The sequence below is a fragment of the Curcuma longa genome, unplaced genomic scaffold, assembly GCF_044706935.1.
Source record: "Curcuma longa cultivar G26 ecotype Majalengka, Jawa Barat unplaced genomic scaffold, ITB_CL_G26_1.1 contig_20845, whole genome shotgun sequence".
Lineage (NCBI taxonomy): Eukaryota > Viridiplantae > Streptophyta > Magnoliopsida > Zingiberales > Zingiberaceae > Curcuma > Curcuma longa.
In genome coordinates this window covers 1-20,367 of record NW_027431504.1, presented here as the reverse complement: position 1 = coordinate 20,367, position 20,367 = coordinate 1, and the positions used below count along the sequence as shown (strand labels likewise).

At 37.3% G+C, this 20,367-nt stretch overlaps 3 protein-coding genes across 3 annotated transcripts; all 3 read right to left on the bottom strand.

The window, feature by feature from the left end:
• Window positions 1-7,883: 7,883 nt before the first annotated feature.
• Window positions 7,884-8,818, bottom strand: LOC141817535 (uncharacterized). The gene is made up of 2 exons (XM_074705173.1): window positions 8,146-8,818; window positions 7,884-8,014 (listed from the first exon to the last, which is right to left on the bottom strand). Exons 1-2 carry the CDS (start codon window positions 8,758-8,760, stop codon window positions 7,946-7,948), a joined length of 684 nt encoding a protein of 227 aa, XP_074561274.1. The 5' UTR covers window positions 8,761-8,818; the 3' UTR covers window positions 7,884-7,945.
• Window positions 8,819-15,045: 6,227 nt separating this feature from the next.
• On the bottom strand, window positions 15,046-17,652 carry LOC141817536 (DEAD-box ATP-dependent RNA helicase 21). Its single transcript, XM_074705174.1, has one exon. It carries the CDS (start codon window positions 17,544-17,546, stop codon window positions 15,330-15,332), a length of 2,217 nt encoding a protein of 738 aa, XP_074561275.1. The 5' UTR covers window positions 17,547-17,652; the 3' UTR covers window positions 15,046-15,329.
• A 568-nt stretch (window positions 17,653-18,220) lies between these two features.
• On the bottom strand, window positions 18,221-20,256 carry LOC141817538 (uncharacterized; the record flags this gene model as incomplete). The annotated part of the gene is made up of 6 exons (XM_074705175.1): window positions 18,221-19,161; window positions 19,225-19,432; window positions 19,529-19,559; window positions 19,654-19,789; window positions 19,853-20,102; window positions 20,190-20,256. Coding segments are annotated over 6 exons (1,633 nt in total), but the record flags the coding sequence as incomplete, so codon positions are not given.
• Between the last annotated feature and the right edge of the window lie 111 nt (window positions 20,257-20,367).

The following is a 20,367-nucleotide window of genomic DNA, read 5'->3' as shown; positions in this document are numbered from 1 at the left end:
AGGTAAGTACCTCTCACCTGCAGTATAAGTAGCTCCGTTCGTATGCATAAATCCATAGTTTTAGTTATTCGAAAATTTATGTATGTATGTGGAGATTAGTTTCTTTTACAGAATGTTTATGAAAATAATTTACCTTGCCTCAGTAATTATGGACTCCAGTTCGTCCATGGGTGGGCTCCTAGATCGCCCCTAGGCCCTAGATCGCCTAGTATATGCAAGGTTAAAGAGAAAAGAATTATTAAAGAAAGTATTTTACTTTTTATATGGCATGTGTTTGGACTCAGATCGTCCATGGGTGGGCTCCTAGATCGCCCCTAGGCTCAGATCGCCTAGTAGTACCCTAATGGGTTCGGGATTAGCTACCTCGGATCTATTTAGGGATGCGCGCACAGTTAGCACAATGCCGGGCCCACAGCAGGATGATTACTATTTTCACTTACTATATGTATAAGTTTTCAAAAGTTCATTACTAACTTGAAGTGAAATTAGTCTTTAAGATTCAGTTTAGTTCAGTTATGATTTTAATCCATGTGCTTGTAATGATGCGTATGCTATGATATTTATCTAGCTTATATGTTTCCGTAGTAATAAATGACAAACATGAAGATATTTCCTTTCGTATTTTTCAAAAGCATGATTTTAAAATATGCATCGTTTTGTGAGTAGGATGGTACTTACTAAGCTTTATGCTTATAGTTTCATTTTCCTTGTACTGCAGATAAGGGCAAAGAAAAATTCGAGTAGCGGAGGCGGCAGAGACGATGCGAAGTGTGTGCTGTGGTGGAACTTAGAATAAAGAGCCTTGGGAACTTGCATCATTAAAAATGTTAAAGACTAGTCTTTATGAATTATTTATTTTCCGCACTTTCAAATGTTAACAACTATAGTAGTTCTATGCATTATTTGATAGTTGGTAAATTACATGCTAATTAGTAGTGAAAGGTAAGGTTAGAAGTTACGAAACCATTGTGATGTCATTATGTTTAAACTTTATGTTAATTGTTTGAGAACATGTGTTTACTCAATCATCACATAGAAAGAAATTTTAAATTATAGTAGATTTTAGCAAGTATAAGTATAAGTAACGGATCGCCTTAAGGGTAAGAAGGTATACAAAGGTTATCGGATTTTATGAGATGTTTTATCAATTTTGCTTTTATTAATTTAGGTTATGTTCAATGAGTGTTTGACCTTGTGTTAGATTTAGGTTTAACCGTTAGTTAGTTAAGTCTATATTTCAAAAATTGACTTCCAAGTCGTGGCGAGATAGGGACCTTCTTGGTTATCGGACCAGTGACCGCTCCCTTAAACAAAGCCTTTTTAAGAAATTATGTCCTTAACTGACTTCTTGAGAAACTCTAATCTAACTAGTCTAGGATATGACAAGGTAACTTCAATAAGTTCCACTTAACTAAGCAGACCAAAAAGGTACTTCTTACCCAATTTGACTACTCACACCAAGCTTCCCTAACGTATTATCATCTCGCCCCTTATTGGGCAAGTGTCAACTAATCATGTGTCCTTAACTACCCATTCTAGATTAAGTAAAATTGTAAATATGATGATATGATATTTATGTGTATAAAAAATAAAGTATATGCATGCACATGGCAGGTATGCATGAGTCAATTAAGGTAAATAAATTTTAATTTCTAAGAATGTATCAAATTTTTTATTTGATATATTTTGTGTGGACCCATGAATGTGTCAACCCACATTGACACATTTTATATTTTATTAAGTTTTATCTCATTAGGTAATATTTTAAATTAGTTTCATATTATAGGTATTTTATTATAATTAAGTTTACTAATTTTAATTGTGTTTATTGAATTATTAATTTATTTTTATTTAATTATTAATTTATTTTTATTTAATTATTAATTTATTATTTGAATTAAATTATGCTCCATAATTAAATGAAATTTTTATAATAGTTAATTTTATTATTTAAATTTGAATCTTTAAAATTTAAGTTTGACTAGTTAAAATTAATAGATTTATTTTTTAATTTTAAAATTTTAAAATTTAATTTTGAATTTTTAGAGTTATTTATCATTTTGTAATTAAATGATACATGATTATAATTAATTTTATTATTTAATCTTAAAATTTAGTGTTTAAATTTAAATTAGTATTTTTAAATTTTAAAATTTTATTGTAAGAAATTTTTGAATTTAATTTAAATTTTTATCGGCAAGATTATTAATTTTAAAATTTATTTTGGTGGATTTGATTTTGTCTTATTTTTTAGATTATATTGATTATTTAATTTTAAATTATTAATTAAATTTAAATTATTAGTTTTGACTTTATATTTATTTATTTATTCTTGTTTAATTAAATTATTATTTATTTTTATTATTAAATTAGTTAAATTTGAATTTATTAATTCGTTATTATTTTAGTTAAATAGGTTAAAGAATTGATTAAAATTTTTATTTATTTAAATTAAATTTAGATTAATTATATTATCAGAATTAATTAAATTTGAATTAGTCAAATTATTATTAATTAAAATTTCAAAATTATTTGAATTTTTTAAATCAATTAAATTTGAATTTTCTAAGTTTAAAATTTTCAAATCATTCAAATTTAAATTTTTATATTTAAATTTTTTAAATAAATTAAATTTAAATTTTTTAAGTTTGAATTTTTTTAATTAGTCAAATTAAGTGATTTTAAATTTTTTTAAATTAGTTAAATTAATATTTTTATTAATTAAATTAATTTTTAATTTTTAATTTTTAATTTTTAATTTTTAATTTTTAATTTTTAATTTTTAATTTTCAATATTATCTAACTTATCAATAAAAGCTAACATGCAAAATCCTATGGGTATTTTCATAAATTAAAGGACTTATCGGAATCGCAACCCCTAATTCTGATTTTGTCTCCTCCATTTTTTTCTCTCGGCATCAATTTTTATGGTGTCCGCGTTTTTGACATTTGAAGCACATGATGTATTCTTTGGATCGCTAGGCTCCTAGTATCAGTTGCTCCTTTATTGCCTATGGTGTCGTTCGAGTCTTACGAGTAGGGCACTGATTTTTGTAGTGTCCTCTCTCTCTACACTTAAAACAAGTTACATGAAATTTAAAACAAACATTACAAATATTACCTCACTCCCACTCTATCTTTGCCTTCTTGCTCTCGTGACGACTAATCCAATCAAGAACAACCCTGTTCTGATACTAATTGTAGGACCGATGCATGCTAGAGGAGGGTGAATAACACGTTTATCATTCGTTCGTTCTATCACAGCACTAGCAGCGGATATTAGACAACAAAGCAAGGGACTCATGGATTTTTTATTTGATTCCTAACCTCCCAGGGTTAGTATGTCCAAAGCCTATGTATAAGAAGACACCCGTCCACTAATAGTCTCCTTTTTGAAACTTTTTCAGAGACGGAGAAATAGTCCAATATTAATATAAAAGATAAGTATAATAAGTAAGACTTAAAAAAATAACCAAACATTAATGTGGAGGTAGATCCAGAAGTTCTAAGCACAGCGCACCCTTCTTGGAGCTTCCCCGGTCACACGAGCTTGGCTCTGTTCACATTTAATAGCACCGTAATATGAAGATGGATGAAAATTAGGGTTCCTTCTTATGGTGCACGTTGAGGCCTTTATAAAGACACTTTGGGGCACCCGAATCCTTTTCTGGGCATCCCCATCCGATCTAATCTAGTTCTGTCGATCTTTATCAAAGTCAATTCCACCTAATCCGGGCACCTAGACCTTACAAGGATGTCTGGACCATTTCGGGTGTCCAGAGTATGATCCGAGCACTTGGAACCAGTCAATTAGGTTTGACCTGAGTTAACTTCTAGGCTTGTTCGACTATTTCTATTTGCTCCTCTTATACTTCCTCAGTCTTGCTTTCAACTCTTGGTTCCTGCAAGATAAGCATACAAACAAGAAACCTATGCTTACCTGTAGTCTGTCTGACCTACTATACTTACCTAAGTCTTACCCTGTAGGTCTAACTTACTTGGTTTACCCATGCCTAACTTTCAATTAGGACTAGTCACTTCCATAGATAGACTTCCCACCTGTCAAACATCCGGCCACTCTTGACCTGCTTGGACTTTCCTTGCCTAACCTCCAGTTAGAACTAGTCACTCAATAGACTTCATACCTGCTAAACATCCAGTCACTCTTGACTTGTTTAGACTTTTCCTTGTCTAACCTCCAATTAGGACTTCCTAGTTCAGTTTCACTCACCAAGACTTCCTGCCTAACCTCCAACCAGGACTTTCCCTGCCTAGTCACCAGCTAGGACTTCTCCTGCCTATTCTCCAACTAAGACTTCCTTGCCTAGCCTCCAACTAAGACTTCTCCTGTCTAGTCTCAACTAGGACTTCTCCTTGTCTGGTCTAACTAACTAAGACTTTACTCACATCTAAATATCAGGTCCTATTTGGATCAACTCTTGGTCAAACTGATCAAACCTAGGTATATTGTCAAACATCAAAACTCTGAGACAAACTAGTACTTCTTGCACCAACAATATATATACATGAATTATTCTAATAGTTAAATTTTTCTGATCTCAACTTAGAACTCTGAGTTGGTTTTTATGTTGGACCATCACATAAGTGTTTTGTCCCAATTGGGACACATTCTCACGGCCTTTCTTTCGAAATGTCTCTCAAGGACTTATCTTAAATTACTCGTCAAACATCTGATTCAGCTGACCTGTTTGGACTTTCTCTACTTAATGTCTGATCAACCCATTAGGGCTTCCTCCTTTACTTGATGTCTGGTCCAGCTGATCATTTGTTTTGCTAAAGCAACTCATCTGATATTTGCCTGATGTCTAATCCTTTTAATTCACTAAGACTTCATTGTTTAGTATCTGATCATCTTGACCCAGTAGGACTTCCGATGTGTAATGTTCAATTCTCCTAACCCATTTAAGACTTTTCATGTTAAATGACTTACATATTTAACTCTCATATCAAATACATAATGGCTAATTTAAATCCTTTATTAGATATCAAAATATTCTAAAACAAAAAGAAAAAAAAGAAAACTTGAGTGATTTGCATGCACGCATGTCTAAGAGTACATCTCCTAATCTATCTGGTAATTTAGAGGTCAAAAGAAACAAGCAATGATTAGAAATTACTTTGTAAGCATATAGAACTAGAATTCAAATGTTGCACTTACAAAATGGTTCTTCGAACTTATTATTGACCATAACAATCGATTGTTATATCATATCAGTCGACTGCTGGATCGGTAGTTGAGTTTCCAAATCAACTTAGAATTTCTTTGTTCACTCCAATATTGTTGCTCATACCCATCATTCGACTGATATACTATAAACTCTCTTAAACCTCCTAAAACCCTGAACTTGGGGTTTCGAAGTTATCAGTCAATTGTATTTCCATATCAATCAATTGATACCTCTGTTTCAGCCTTACTAAGGCTGAATTTTTTTTCCTACCTGGTTAATCTCAACCTATCAAGATTTTCTTTGTCTAACATCCGATTAATTTTAATCTATCAAAACTTCCTTTGTTTAATATATAATCAACCTTGACCTGCTTGGACTTTACCATTGTCTAGTATTTTGTTAACCTTGACTTGTCAGGACTTCACCAATGTCTAACATCTAATCAACCTTAACCTGTCAAGACATCATCATTGCTTAACATCCGATCAACATTGACCTATCGAAACTTCTCCACTGATATCTAGTGGTCCTTAATCTATTTGGACTTCCTTTCTTGTACCTAATATCTAGCCAACCTTGACCTATTTGGACTTCACTTCCACATGTCTAACATCTAATCCTTCATGACCTATTAAGACTTCCACCATTGTCAAATATCCAGTCAATTTTGGCTCACTTGGGCTTTACGTCTCATGTCAAATGTTCAATCCTTCATGATCCACTTAGATTTCACCTTTGCCAACTCTCAATTAGACTTCCAAACGCAAAGTGTTCAGTCATATATGACCCGCTTGGACTTTACCTCTCATATAGAGTGTCCAATTTTCTATGATTCACTTAGATTTTGCCCTTACCAATTATTTATTGGACTTGCAACTATCAAATATTTTGAAACTATCAAATATTCAATCAACCATGATTTATTTAGACTTTTCTACTATCAAGCTAAGTATCTGATCAACTTTAACTTTACTTTTTGCTCGACTATCGTTCACACTCAAATCAATCTTGATCAACTTAATCTGAGATTGATTTCACCAACAGTCTCTTTCTACCACAATCTCTTCTTTCACTTGAACATCTTGCTCTCAATCATCAAACATATTGATCAAATATTGAAATCCAACTTGAACTTAATCAATCTTAATCAAAAGTCAATTGCACCAATAATAACTACTCGAAGATCAAATATTCATCTTAATCTCTCATATTTCCTTTCACATACCATCTACCATATGCTATAATTGCTCAGTGTGCACTTATATATTGACTCGAACAATAATGAGTATGTAATAGTGAGTCATTGGAAAATCAGATTGTTAGTCTAACCTTTGACGTAACTCTCTTTGTTTACCATGGAGGGAGGAAAGAAGCAAGAGAGAAAGGAAGAATAGAGAGAAATATGAGAAAGATGAGGTGATGAAATGAAAGGGAAAATCTTGTCCCGTTAAAAGAAAGAGGGAGAAGAAAAAGTTGAAAATAAACAAAAATTATGAGATTTACCGTTATAGTTCCTTGTCAACCTCGGTGCATCTCACACTTTTGAAAAAAGTTTTACAATCTTGTATAATTGTCATGTAATCTTTATGCTAAAAGAATATTTCATACACCATAATATAATTAGAAAAATAATATTTATAAATGTTAATATATAGAGATAATAATTTTAAAATGGGTGGGTACGGTTGCAATAAAAGAACATACATATACTAAAATCTAAGATTAGTCATGTAGCTCCAATATAAAAAAGAGATAAAGTACCTAAGGAAATATAATAAGAGATTAGTCATGTTGCAATAAAAAAAGCCTCAATTTAATTGTTTCTAACTACAAATATCCCTCATGATCTCTAACACTCTTCCTCTCACACACCATCTACCTTCTTTTTTTGGATGATAGTTATAATTGCTCAATGTGCACTTGTTCATTTGGACAATAATGAGCATTTGTTGACCAAATCAAATTGTTAATCTAGCCTTTAAAATAACTTCCTCCATTTACCATGGAGGAAAGAAACAAGAGGGAAAGGAAGGATAGACGAAAAATAGAAGAGAGATAGAGAGAGAAGGTGATGAAATGATGAGTAAAGATTCTAAATAAAAATTTACCCTCATAGTTCCTTGTCAACCTTGGTTCAACTCACAATTATTGTTGATCTTGCCTCACTCACTTACACTAGTTCTTAACCTCCCCTGGCTCACGTTCATGGTTGACCTAAGGACAAAGAGCATATTTCGTTGTTAACCTACCCTTGCTCGTGCTCGCTTTCATACAAAGTTTTCCGTAGAAGGGCTTCATTTTAAATCGAGTTAAGGTCCATCAGTTCATGTTGGAACTCTATGCTCTCTCGCCTGAAGGTACATTATCCCTAGAAGTCATGATTGAAGCATGGATGATGAAGTCTAAGCATCACCTAGTGCCCAAATCTAATTGGAACTCATTGTCATGCTTTTCTCAAGTTTGCCATGGACAACATCTACAAATAAGACAATGAAGGCTGCTATGGCTAGTGACAAAGATATAGATATTACTAACCATGTTCTTTAATATACAAGATAGCATTTTATATTTCTCATTTTGCATCTAACAATGCATTCAAATGATTGATTTCCACTGCAAATAATCTCTTTTTTTCCAAAACAAAAAAATTCCGACAACTACAAAATGAGCAATCGCAGAGTCAGTAACCAGAATGGAGATTTCAACGACAAAGTTTGCAGAAAATATTGGGATTTTCTTGGTTTTACTATCTTTAGCTACCTCTCATGGGGGAGCCTGTAGGAGTCTTCGGTGATCTCCGACAGCCGCGAGCCGGGGAACAAGGGCTGCGGCAAGAAAGGAAGAAACTTTAATGGAAAAGCATCAAAGATTGATCAAGATCTGCCAAGATTGGTTTTTTTTTATTTTTCAAATCGCTTGAGATTGAAAGAACGAAGAAGGAAAGGAAGAAACCCACATCGATCTTTTTTTGGACCGCCGCCGGCCGTTTTCTTGGCCGGCGGCCCGTTATGGCGTAGAGGTCCTCCTCAATCTCCTCCCACGTGAGGGAGAGAGAGAACTTGGGCCACTTTGGTCGCTCCGCCTTCCGTGGCCGGAGCCGCGTCTCCGCCGTCGCCGGCGTAAACCTGCTCGCGCGCCCCTGGTCCTCGTGAGCCCCCAAGATCACGCTCCTCGTCCTCAGGTTCCAATGAGGCGCCGCCGACACGTCTGATGCGGTGGTCCCGGGGACCGAAGCCGAACTCGCCACCGGATCCGGCGCCGGCGCCGGTGCCTTGGGAAGTAACGGAACCATCAGATTCAGACGGTCGGCCGCCTCTTGTAGGTGGAGCATCAGCTTCTCCCTGACCTCCTGGATCCCGTAGTCGTCATCGTCCAGGACGAGGACTCGCCGCTCCTCCGGCTCCTCGGTGGAAGCCACCGAATCACTCCTGCTGCCGGAGACGTCCTCATCTTGGACGCTCATAAAGGGGAAAGAGAGGTTTGGGAGGAGGCTCGTCCCTCCCTCCTCCATTGCTCGCGGCGCGATCGCTGCCCTCGCCGCCGGTGGGGAATCCAATGGTGTGGATGGCATCTCCTCGGTGGTGATCACAGGCTGCCGCCTGATCGACCGGAAAGGCTGGCGGCGTCGCGTCGGCGCGGCAGGAAGCGGACCCGGCGGATAAAGAACCGCCAGTGAACTTAAGTAGGAATGTTTTCAAATATGAGGATAGAGAACAAAATGGATGTTTAAAAAAGAATCACATGTTTCATTATATCATATGAATTTGATAAAAACAACCCATTCCTCTTTTTTTCAGAAAAATCCCATGATGAAGGCCTATCTTTTCACGCATAGGTATGTTATAAAAATCATAATAGAACAAGTTTCATGTCATTGATTAACCAGTTAGATAGTTGAATCAATTGTTTGAACCGTATATCAAACCAATTAACTGAATTCATTGATTGGATAGGCCTATATCAACGTTTAAATTATAAATTTGTGAAAGTTGAGAAAGATCGATAATTTGCACTAAATTTGTAGATCATAAAATTGTAGGTGATAGAAGAGTGTAAAATTGTGATAAATTATTGACAAATAAACACGTGAAAAACTATGAAGGACCAATAGTAGAAAACACATGTTAAGGTTCATGTTCACCTTTTGCTTGAAGGGAGTGAAGGCTCATGTAGGCAATTTGAAGAATTGAGGGCGAAGAATTCAAGACCACTTGTAAACAAGATCTTATCAAGCAAAAGGAAGCCATAATTGTTCCAAAGAGCTGTGATCTTGAAAACATAGGTATCTTTAGAAGCAAGGAAAAAAAATAAGGAAATAACTCTAGAAACAATACAGAAGCAAGAGGCTGCTGACCTCGAAACCATCTCAAATAATTGGCAAAACACAATGATATCAACCTGCAGATTTCTGAAAGGGTAGTGCAGTTCAGGAATCAAAAACACTTCCATTGAGAATTATTACATATTTAACTATTTCAAGATGGCTAGAAGCCTCTTTCATTGTCGAAGAGTGGTTTAATTTCAAAGAAACGTGTTTCAAATGAGAGCATAATGCAGTTCAACTATGAGGATCTCCTGCTTTCTTCAAGAAAAAAGTAAACAAATTAACGTCATACATGCCCCTTCTTGTGTGATGACTTTTGTTTTTTGTTCTCAAATAACAGCAACTTCATCCATGCAATGCAGTTACCAATCTCATGGTTTATTTTCTCAAACCGAAAATATTGGATCAGAAAGAAATTTCATGCCATGAGTTCATGCCATCCATGAATTGAACTTATTTCTCATGAGTGGGCACTCGAGTTCTGAAACTGACAAAACAATAAGGGGCTCTCCAAAAGATAGTCAGACTACCATTAATAGCTATCATTGCTCAGCAGTTCTATCCTATTTAAAACTAGTTTCTGAAACATCTCTAAGATCAGGAGAAGCCTTGTTGTCCTAACAAACAATAGCAAGAAAGTAGTTTAGTACTAGAAGTTTTCTCACTGCACTACTAAGTTTCTGATACTACATCTACATGATTTGATTGGGCAATTATACAGATATGTGAAGGGAAAAAACAAGATCTAGGAGATGCTTTAAAAGTATATCAACTCACTAAAGCTTCTCCCAAACCAAAAAAACATTTACCACATTAGAAATGTCTTTGAATCTTGAAAGCAAAAGGTGATTAACTTACAAAGAATAATATTGCTAACAAATGAAACCTATTATCATAAGCAGGTATTAAGCTAGAAGTTTATATTCTGTTATTGTCTTAACACATAAGCTGCATATTCTTATTTTGAACCATTTACTCATAACAGATGAGCAAAGACCAATGCAGTAGCTACATGAAGAAACATAAATAGAAGACCATGAATAATACAATCACACAAGCCTCATGCATTCTTAGATGACAATCCTAGCAACACTGACAAATTGCATTTTTAAAATCAATGAAATTCCCTAGACAAGTAACCCAAAAGACTTTGAAGAAACCAGAAACAACAAAAATCTTGTAGAATAAAATCACTATTTTCTCTTGATAGGATTGGAGAATCAGTGCAAGGCTATGTTAATTCATGTCATACAAAATATGAAGACACAAAAGACGTAGCAAAACACAGAGAAGGTTGAATCCAAGTGTTGATTTGCATTTTAGAATGTTTGATATATTTTGTATGACTCTCTTTCTCCAAAGGTTAATTTTTTTTCTCTGGAAACTAACGAGTCTACCTAATTCAGGAATATTGGCAACCTGGTGCAAATTTAAAGCTGACCATGCCCATTGCAGTTGTTAAAGGAGGATTCATAGCATGTGTTTCTTCAATAATGTTCTCCTCAGTGTGAATCAGAAAGAACAATCAACTACAGGTTTCAGGAGAAAAGTATTTGGAATAAGTTGAGTTGGCAGCAAGAACGAACTAGCAGGAATGAGTCAGAAAGACTGTTAATGTCAACTTTGATTGCAAAACTTGCAATGAAATGATGCAAAGAGGTAAGGGAATAGAGGCAATGCTTAATATCAACAAAGAAAATGACAGTAAGATTGACTATACAAAGTGTGGAAAATAAACACAAAAAAGTGAAAAAGGTAGAGGAAGATGTTGCAAAGGTGAGGAAAGACTCGGAAATGCTGATGCGAAGGGAAAGAGTATTGCCGTCCTGTGATGCATCTGGTATGCCGATATTTGTTATTGGTGCAGCTGTGGATACTCTAGAGACAACCAGAAATGTATAGGCTGTGGTAGGTTTTGGAAAAAAGAAAAAAGACTAACCTGCTGAATGAAACATGGGCTAGAAGATTCATCAAGAACTACCGTGCTCTCTAATTTTTAAGAACCTAATAAATGATGTACTACTGTGCTTAGCAGGCGTGTTTCAATTATTTCATGAAATTTCCATAGGACAGGAAATGAAGTAGCTAACAAGTTGGGTAAATTTGCTGTAAGGAATCCCCCTTGACTGTTACCATAGTGACTCTGTATTAATTTGTTGAATCAAATAGTTAATGATCTAGATGTTCACAGAAAAACAAGCTTGTTAGAAGTAGTCTTAGACTTATCTTGATGTTTTATGAGCATGCAGAAACTTATACTAAGGAATCCCCCTTGACCGTTACCATAGTGACTCTGTATTATAGTTAATGATCTAGATGTTCACAGAAAAACAAGCTTGTTAAAAGTAGTCTTATTGACTTATGTTGATGTTTTATGAGCATGCAGAAACTTATACTGCAGTTGCCACACATGCGCACGCACACACACACGTATATACATGCATACATCAGGTATTCTACTCCAACTTGCATTTGCCATGAAGTAGAATGCATGTATATTCCCCGATAAGCACAGGTTTATGAGAAAAAGTTTGTCTACAGAGATATGCGCTCCTAACAAGGATTACTTTTAACCAGAACAAAATATTGACCAAAGTGAACATGATCAATCCAAGCATAAACCAGCATTATCTTTTGGGCTATCTACAAGAATATCTAACACACGTACATACATACATCCATCAGGTATCTACTCCAACTTGCATTTGCCGTGAAATAGAACGCATGTATATTCCCCTATAAGCAGACAGGCTTGTGAGAAAAAGTTTGTCTACAGAGGTATGCGCTCCTAACAAGAATTACTTTTAACAAGAACAAAATATTAACCAAAGTGAACTTGATCAATCCAAGCATAAACCAGCATTATCTTTTGGGCTATCTACAAGAATATCTAACACACACGTATATACATGCATACATACATCAGGTATTCTACTCCAACTTGCATTTGCCATGAAGTAGAATGCATGTATATTCCCCTATAAGCAGACAGGTTTATGAGAAAAAGTTTGCCTACAGAGATATGCGCTCCTAACAAGAATTACTTTTAACAAGAACAAAATATTAACCAAAGTGAACTTGATCAATCCAAGCCTAAACCAGCATTATCTTTTGGGCTATCTACAAGAATATCTAACAAGTGAGGAAAGATAGGATTTCCAACATTAACAAGTAACCAAAAAACCTCAACACATGACTCGAATTTAGAAAGCATCAACTTGAGGAATTAATCATACTACATGAATTTTTTCCTTGAGGATTTCATAATGATGAAACTTGTTTCTTGGGCCAATCCTAACTTGACAGCCTCTGGAGCTCTCAGCCAGAACTTTGTCATCAAGTTTCTTCAGTCCAAGTTTTTGAGAAACCTCCAAAAGCATGACTAGTTCTCAGCAACAAGATGGCCTTCTTGGCAGTAACTGTCAACTATCATAGTGCCAATCGAGAAGTATCATGGTAACAACTATAATAGATCATGTAAGTTTACTAGCTTTCATAGTCTAGCTTGGACCTTGGGTGGGAATTTGTTGAGTTGATAATGGAGAATTCAGGCAAGTTGAGTTAGTAATGGAGATTACCTCATCCGAACTGATTGGATTTCAAAAGTCGCAGATTTGGCTCAAGTGCTGGTTGACAACTCGACCAAGGTGAATTGGGATTGTAGGTTATTGGTAATGGAGTAAGCTGGTTGTATGGATTGAATGACTAAGCTGGAAGTTTCAAAGATCAGGAAAAATAGGAAGATAGTCCAAGGTTGAAGTCAGGATTTGGCTGCTGCCCAAAGCCTGCTTTTCTTTACACACGTTATATACAGTTGCTTCAATCACATGCTTCTCAAGGTGTATTCTCAGTTCAAAGCATCCTTGAAAGCATCATACTTTGTTTTTCGGAACTTTCCCCCTTCTTGAGTCTGGATTTAATCTGGTTTCACCCAGATAAGCTGTTATATTTGATATGTCCAGGGCTTTTTTGTGTACCTGGTTTGCTGTCTTCCTTTTATCATCTGACTGGGAATTTTACCCAAGATTCAGGTGAGGGATGCATGAAAAAAGGGGAAAGAGGTGGTGGTAATAGTCGGGACGGGTTTTACACTAGACCACCTACATTTTTCCAAGTTTGGGTTTGAACTAAATATGTCCAGGTGGTCTAGTCATAAATGGGTTAACCCGTTTATGACCCATTTATAAATATATAAGTACCTAATTCATTATATTAGTTAATTGTAAATAAATAATCTAATATATATGTTATATAATAACAAATGAATTCTAATATAAGCTTGTATAGATTATATTTCATATTTTTTGTATAATTAGAATGTATTTTGTATTTAAATTTTGTCAAAGTTTTTTAAACGAGTCATACCAAGCCTCATTTATGATCTGACTAACCCATTTAATTAACTAAGTCATAAAAGGATCAATCCATCTATAGATAGGGCATGTGTGGGCTGGGAATTTTGACTCATTTATTAATGATATCCAGGTCGGGTTTGGATGAGACACAACCCATGTTATGGCCCGTCAACCCAAATTGTCACTCCTATCTGTGGCTAAGGTGGCTACTGGATACGATGGTGAGCATGAGAATGTGTTGATGAACACTTCCTGGATATCTTTATATGGCCATCCCATATATTTGGCTGGTTGTTTATGCATTTCTGCTTCTAAAGATGAGTTGGCTGACGGTGAGAGACCTTGGAACCCTTCAGTGATTGGTTTTTCCTATGGTCACAATGCCTGAATCCTGTAGGTCCTTGTAATTTCAAGTTCTATCCATCATGCATCTAGCTATCCTTGTATAAAGAATATTGTGAGGGATGGACTTGCTAGAAGATTGTGGCTAGATAATTTGCACATGGAGGGAATACAACATTTTCTTATGGATGTGTAAACCTTTTCAATTTTGCTTCGAGAAAGATACAAAGGGGGTGGAATTGCTGCATGAGTGGTTGGGATCCTTGTTTCAGATACAATTCAGTAAAACTTAGGCATAATTATGCATATCCTGATCTCTGGAATAAAATATATTCTCGCATGATAAGCAACCCTAGCATTAAGTGTTGATCTGGGAGCTCATGGTAAATGTCTCTTTACTCTAAATCTGCTTATGATTATATCATCAAGTGCTAAGAAGAGGAGGGTATATGCTGGGCTTTCTAAATTTGGTTCAAAGGGCATACACCTGGTTTTTCCTTTATAATTTGGCTGTTGCTAAACAATAGGCTCACAATTAAAGAGAGGTACTCAAACAGACATATTATGTAATCCCACATGCACTCTTTGTGATGATAACATGAAAACCTACAACCATGTCATATGATGGGCAATCGAATGTATGACATCTCTATAGATTACTAAAACATAGCATTGAAAGGAAGTTATTCTTCCCTACCACAGTCTACCATATTTAATTTGAGAGAAATTGAAGGAAATTAGATTTGCCTAAAATTTAATCTAAAATCAGGTATAATAAATGTCATAATCAGCATTAAGAAGTTAGATAAAATCTTCTCATCTGAGCATAGTCTACTGACCATAATATATAGATCAATTAGAAGAAACTTTAACAGCACAAGTACATGTAATTCAAATGATGTTTCAACCTTAATCTAAATAAAACCAACATTTTGGCTGTCAAGACAGACTAATTGGAAAAGAAGTACCTTGATACACAATCTTGATGCTTTCTACCAGATGAAAGATGACCCTAGATGAAGTCCTCAATACTAGAAAAGAAAAGTCATCAAGTTCAATTGAGTCAAATTTTCGAACACCCTCGAGAACCACCACAATAAACAGCATATGCAATATCTCTCAATGAGAAAAAAGAGTCTCGTTGCGTCTAGGAGGTCTGTCAGGAATACTCCCAGGCTTAAACTTCGAAGCCTCATGTCTGGCCAGCTCTGGTGGCACTGGGCTATTGCTTTGAATCAGCATCTGCTTCAGATCATAGAATACATCACTGTCATTTAGAGTCAAAAATGCAGTTGCAGAACCTGTCTTCCCAGCTCGTCCTGTACGACCAATACGATGTGTATACATGTCAATTTGATTTGGCATTTCGTAGTTAATCACATGAGCAACATCAGGAATATCAATCCCACGTCCAGCAACATCAGTAGCTACAAGAACATTAAACCTCCTATTCCTAAATCCCTCAAGGCTGATCTCCCTTTGCTCCTGGGACTTCCCACCATGAAGTGTGGTCACCCTGTAGCCCAATCTGTCCAGGTCCTTGGCTCTTATATCAACAGACTTCTTAGTGTTGCAAAAAACAATGGCTGTCTTGTCCCCAAGATCATCAAGAAGCTTCTGAAGCATTGGAAGCTTTTCAGACTCCTTCATCATGATCACACGCTGCGTGATGAGGTCAGTGGTTTTGCCTGCTGTGCCAATCGTAACAACAACAGGGTTCCTCAAGTATTTCCTAGCAAGTCGTTCCACAGCTGGAGGCATGGTCGCACTAAACATGTATGTAGTACGATATATCTTTTTCTCATCAAGTTCCTCATCCTCATTCTCTGGCTTCAAATTGCTAGAAGGCATTTTGTTCAACACGCCAATAACCTGTTCCTCAAAACCCATGTCAATCATCCGATCAGCTTCATCAAGTACCACATAATTGCACTGATTAAGCACAGCAAACCGCCTCTCCAGACAATCAAGAAGACGACCAGGTGTTGCAATCACTACTTCACATCCCTGCCCCAGCTTGAATCCTTGTTCCTCAATATATTGTCCACCTACAATGGATACCACTTTAATTCCTAGATAGTGAGCAAACTTAACAGTTTCATCCTCAATCTGCTGCGCAAGCTCACGTGTAGGAGCCAGGACAACAGCATAAGGCCCCTCAGCTTCATTCTCCTCAGTCAAGGGTGGCAGCCTGGTTATGTAACTAAGCATGGGGAGGACAAAGGCTGCAGTCTTGCCTGACCCAGTCTCTGCAATGCCAATCACATCACGTTGTTGGAGGCCAAGAGGGATGGCAGCCATCTGGATGGGGGAGGGGGTCTTGTAACCCGCCTTTTCAATAGCTTTGAGAAGCTCGGGCCTGAGCTTGCTCTCACTCCAGCTTCGCATAGGCCGCGGGATCCGTGACCCCTTGAAGGAGATATTGAAGTCCTCACGGAAGATACGCCAGTCTCGTTCTGTCATTTCCTCGAGCTTCTTCTCAGTCCAGTGGCGATCGACACGCATATCAAAGGAATCATAGTTGTCGGCAGCGGCTTCTTTCTTCCTCTGGGCAGCAGCCTCCTCAGGAAGCTCTTCAAGGCCCTCCTTGCGCCGGATTTCCTCCCGTGTCTCTTTCTCGTGGCGTGCGGCCTGCTTCTTCTGCTCCCGACGGTCCATGCCCGCGATGAAGCCGCGCCCAAACAGCAGACGCGCCTCATGGGGATTCTGGTAGAGGGCGTTCATGTCCCGGGAGGTATCCTCGGTGTCCTCCCAGCCAAAGGAGAAGCGGAATTTCTCACTCGGCTTGATAACCCTCTTCTTCGGTTTCTTGGATCCTAGATACTGCTCCTTGATGGCATCCAGTTCTTTTGTCTTCTCACGCTCCGCTTGCTTCTCCGAGCGCGCCTGCTCTCGAGCACGGGCCTCGTCCTCGCGCTCCCGGTCTCGGTCGCGGGAGCGTCGATCGCGATCTCGTTCTCGCTCGCGGTCGCGCTCCCGCTCCCGCTGCCGATCCCTATCCCTATCCGTATCCCTATCACGATCTCTGTCCCGGACCCGATCCCGTTCCCGGTCGCGGTCGCGGTCGCGGTCGCGATCCCGGTCCCGGTCCCGGTCGCGTTCGTGGTCACGGCGTTGGCTGGAGTCGGAGGGAGGCAAGGGGTCTTCAGGGGGCTTGGGGGCTTCGTTGTGGTTCTGCTGGAGTAGTTCGAGGGCGGCGCGTCGCTGCTCGGCCACGGCCTCCTCTCGCCGCTGAAGGGCGAGGCGCTGCCGCTCGGCTTTGGTGATGAAGACGGGCTTGGCGTCGGCAGTGGAGGAGGGGAGCTTGCGGTCGTGTTCTTCGGCGGAGCGCTTCATAGCTTTGGCGGATTCCGGCGAGAGGAAGTAGTCGTGGGCTAGTAGCAGGGTAACGAAGGGGATCGCTTGGGTCGGCGCAGGAAGGGAAGGGAAATTGAGAGGAACATTCGAGAAGCTTTTGTATCCTTCTTCGGCTTGTACAGGCCCGATAAGTTTATAGGATTAATAGTGGGACGGCCGAAAATACCATCCCCCAACCCTTACTCTCAAGCCATTGAAAACACACCTCAAGATTTTAAAATTTTCAATTAGTGTTATTATTCGAAATGCATTTCCCAAACTACCCCCGCCCCCTTCTTTGTAGTAGCAGTTGTAAACTACCCGAGCATGCTAAGCAACAAGGTGTTTGATGGATTTATAAGTATCATAGTTCAAAATACAACTTAGAGCAACGATAAATTTTATAGTAGATTTTTAACTATACAAGTTGACTATTAAGATGAATTACCCCAAACACTTTTAAATTTACTCAATAAATGAATAAAAAAAAATTATCCACCTCTAAAATAACAAAATTTGAATATCTAAATTATCAAAATAAAAATTATAGACTTAAACCAGGGGCGGAGCCAGGATTCTTCCGAAGGGTGGGCCAAATTTTTTTTAACAAATTGATAAAAAATAATAAATATATTTAGATTATAATAAAAAGTAAACAATTATCTAAGAAATGCTTAAAGATCAGCTCTTCGTGTCTTCAAATTCTTGAAGTCTTGAATTATATCATCATAATCATATTTCTCTGCAATTCCACCTTCTATGTATACAAGCAAACTATTGCTAAGAAACTCATCTTCCATCTTACTGCGTAATCTTGTCTTAATAATCTTCAAAGCAGAAAATGCTCGCTCAGCACTAGCTGTGGAAACTGGAAGAGTAACAAGTAGACGAAGCAATCTGTCAACCAAGTTATAAGCAGTATGTCTACTAGTTTCAACCAAACATCGACACAACTCTGTAATTGTCCCAATCTTTCTCAACTCAGCATCTTGAGAAATATCCAAAACAAAATGATTCAACTGATTCTCTAGCACATACCTATCTTGTAGGCTGAAATCCTCTGGATAGTATTTTTCCACCATTTTGCATATCTCTCCAGCATTAAAGGATCTAAACTCATTTCTCGGAACTAAAGTAGCCATAATAGATAAAAGATCCATTACCTTCTCATTGAACTTGTAATTCAATTCCTGTAACTGAGTATCTATTGTAACCAAGAAAACTTCAATTCGAAAGAATCGTTCATTGGTAAAATGATCAGGCTGCCGACGTGCACGTCCACCACGTAGAATATAAGTTTGTTCCATATCTGGAACATCAATGTCATGCTCTTCACAGAACTCTTTAACTTTCATGAAAAAACAGTTCCATCCATCTTCCCTCATATTTTGGAGAAGTTGTTTTGTAGATGCTACTATACGAATAGCATTTACTATATCCTGTGTCTTCGTTTGTAATGCTTGACAAAGCATATCTGTAATTCCCAATACTTCCTTCATCAAGCACAAGATAAACACAAACTCAAAAGACACAAGATAACCAAAAGCAGTATCTCCATCAGCACGAATTGAACCAGATGATCCATCAGCAGCAATATTTTGAAGAACAGAACTTACTGCATTAAACATATTCATAAGGCTAGAAATAGAATTTAGGTGAGAACCCCACCTAGTGTCACCTGGTCGTTGGAGTGAACCAACCTGATTTGCTCCTTGACCTGTTTCAAGTTCACCAATAGCTAATAAGTGAGCTAGCTCAATTACTTGAGAGTCTCGGAGTTCATCATGACGTTTTGCAGATGAGTCCACAGTGTTCACAATGAACAAAAGTTTCTGAAAAAACTGACACACTGGAACCACATCATTTGAAGCAGCAACTAGAGCAAGCTGTAAACGGTGAGCATAACAATGCACATAATAAGCATAAGGACATTCTCTGAAGAAAAAGAGCTTGCAATCCATTCAATTCTCCCTTCATATTACTGCTCCCATCATATCCTTGACCTCGAAGATTCTTAATATCCAAAGAATGATTGCGTAGAACAGAACATAATTCATCCTTCAACGTTATAGCTTTAGTGTTTTTGACATGTATTACATCAAAAAACCTTTCCTGCAAAACTCCAGCTCCATCAACAAATCTAAGCACTAAAGTCATTTGCTCTCTTTTTGCAACATCACAAGTTTCATCAACAATGATAGAGAACTTAGAGTCTCCAATTTCATCTCGGATATGCTTACGTACTGCAACAGCATAAATACTCAAAATTTCTTTTTGAATATCAGGCGAAGTGTATTTAGAATTACCTGGAGCATTTTCCATGACAACCTTTTCAACTTCAGGATTGAATTCAGCCAAAAGTTTCACTAACTGCAGAAAATTCCCCCGATTCCTTGACTGAATTGACTCATTATGACCTCGAAAAGCACAACCTTGAAAAGTAAGCCATCTGACAGCAGCAACTGAAACTTTTAACCTTAAGCGATTCTTTTCTCTTTCTTCATTGGTGTGCACATTGATGATGTTTTCCACATGCCCAGATTGGTTCAACAAATCCTGACAAGATCTCAAAGCATTGTTATGATCAGAACAAGGACTAGAGCCAACATGAGTTAGAAATGCACATTTCTTTCCATTACGCACTCTTTTCCAATCAGAATAACCTTGTACAGTGAAGACATCAAATCCAGATCTCTTATTCAAATTGCTACTAAAAAGAAAGCAAACAAAGCAATAGGCACAATCTTTGCTCACAGAATATTCCAACCAAGATGGATATTGCTTAAACCATGAATATTGAAACCTGCGTTTATGCCCTGGT

Bases quoted from the DNA above. Each gene is read 5' to 3' on its own strand.
- LOC141817535 (XM_074705173.1), bottom strand. From the start codon at position 8,760: ATGCCATCCACACCATTGGATTCCCCACCGGCGGCGAGGGCAGCGATC. The intron at 8,015-8,145 runs GTGGGTTTCTTC...TTCTTGCCGCAG, and splicing joins CGGTCCAAAAAAAGATCGAT to CCCTTGTTCCCCGGCTCGCG.
- LOC141817536 (XM_074705174.1), bottom strand. From the start codon at position 17,546: ATGAAGCGCTCCGCCGAAGAACACGACCGCAAGCTCCCCTCCTCCACT.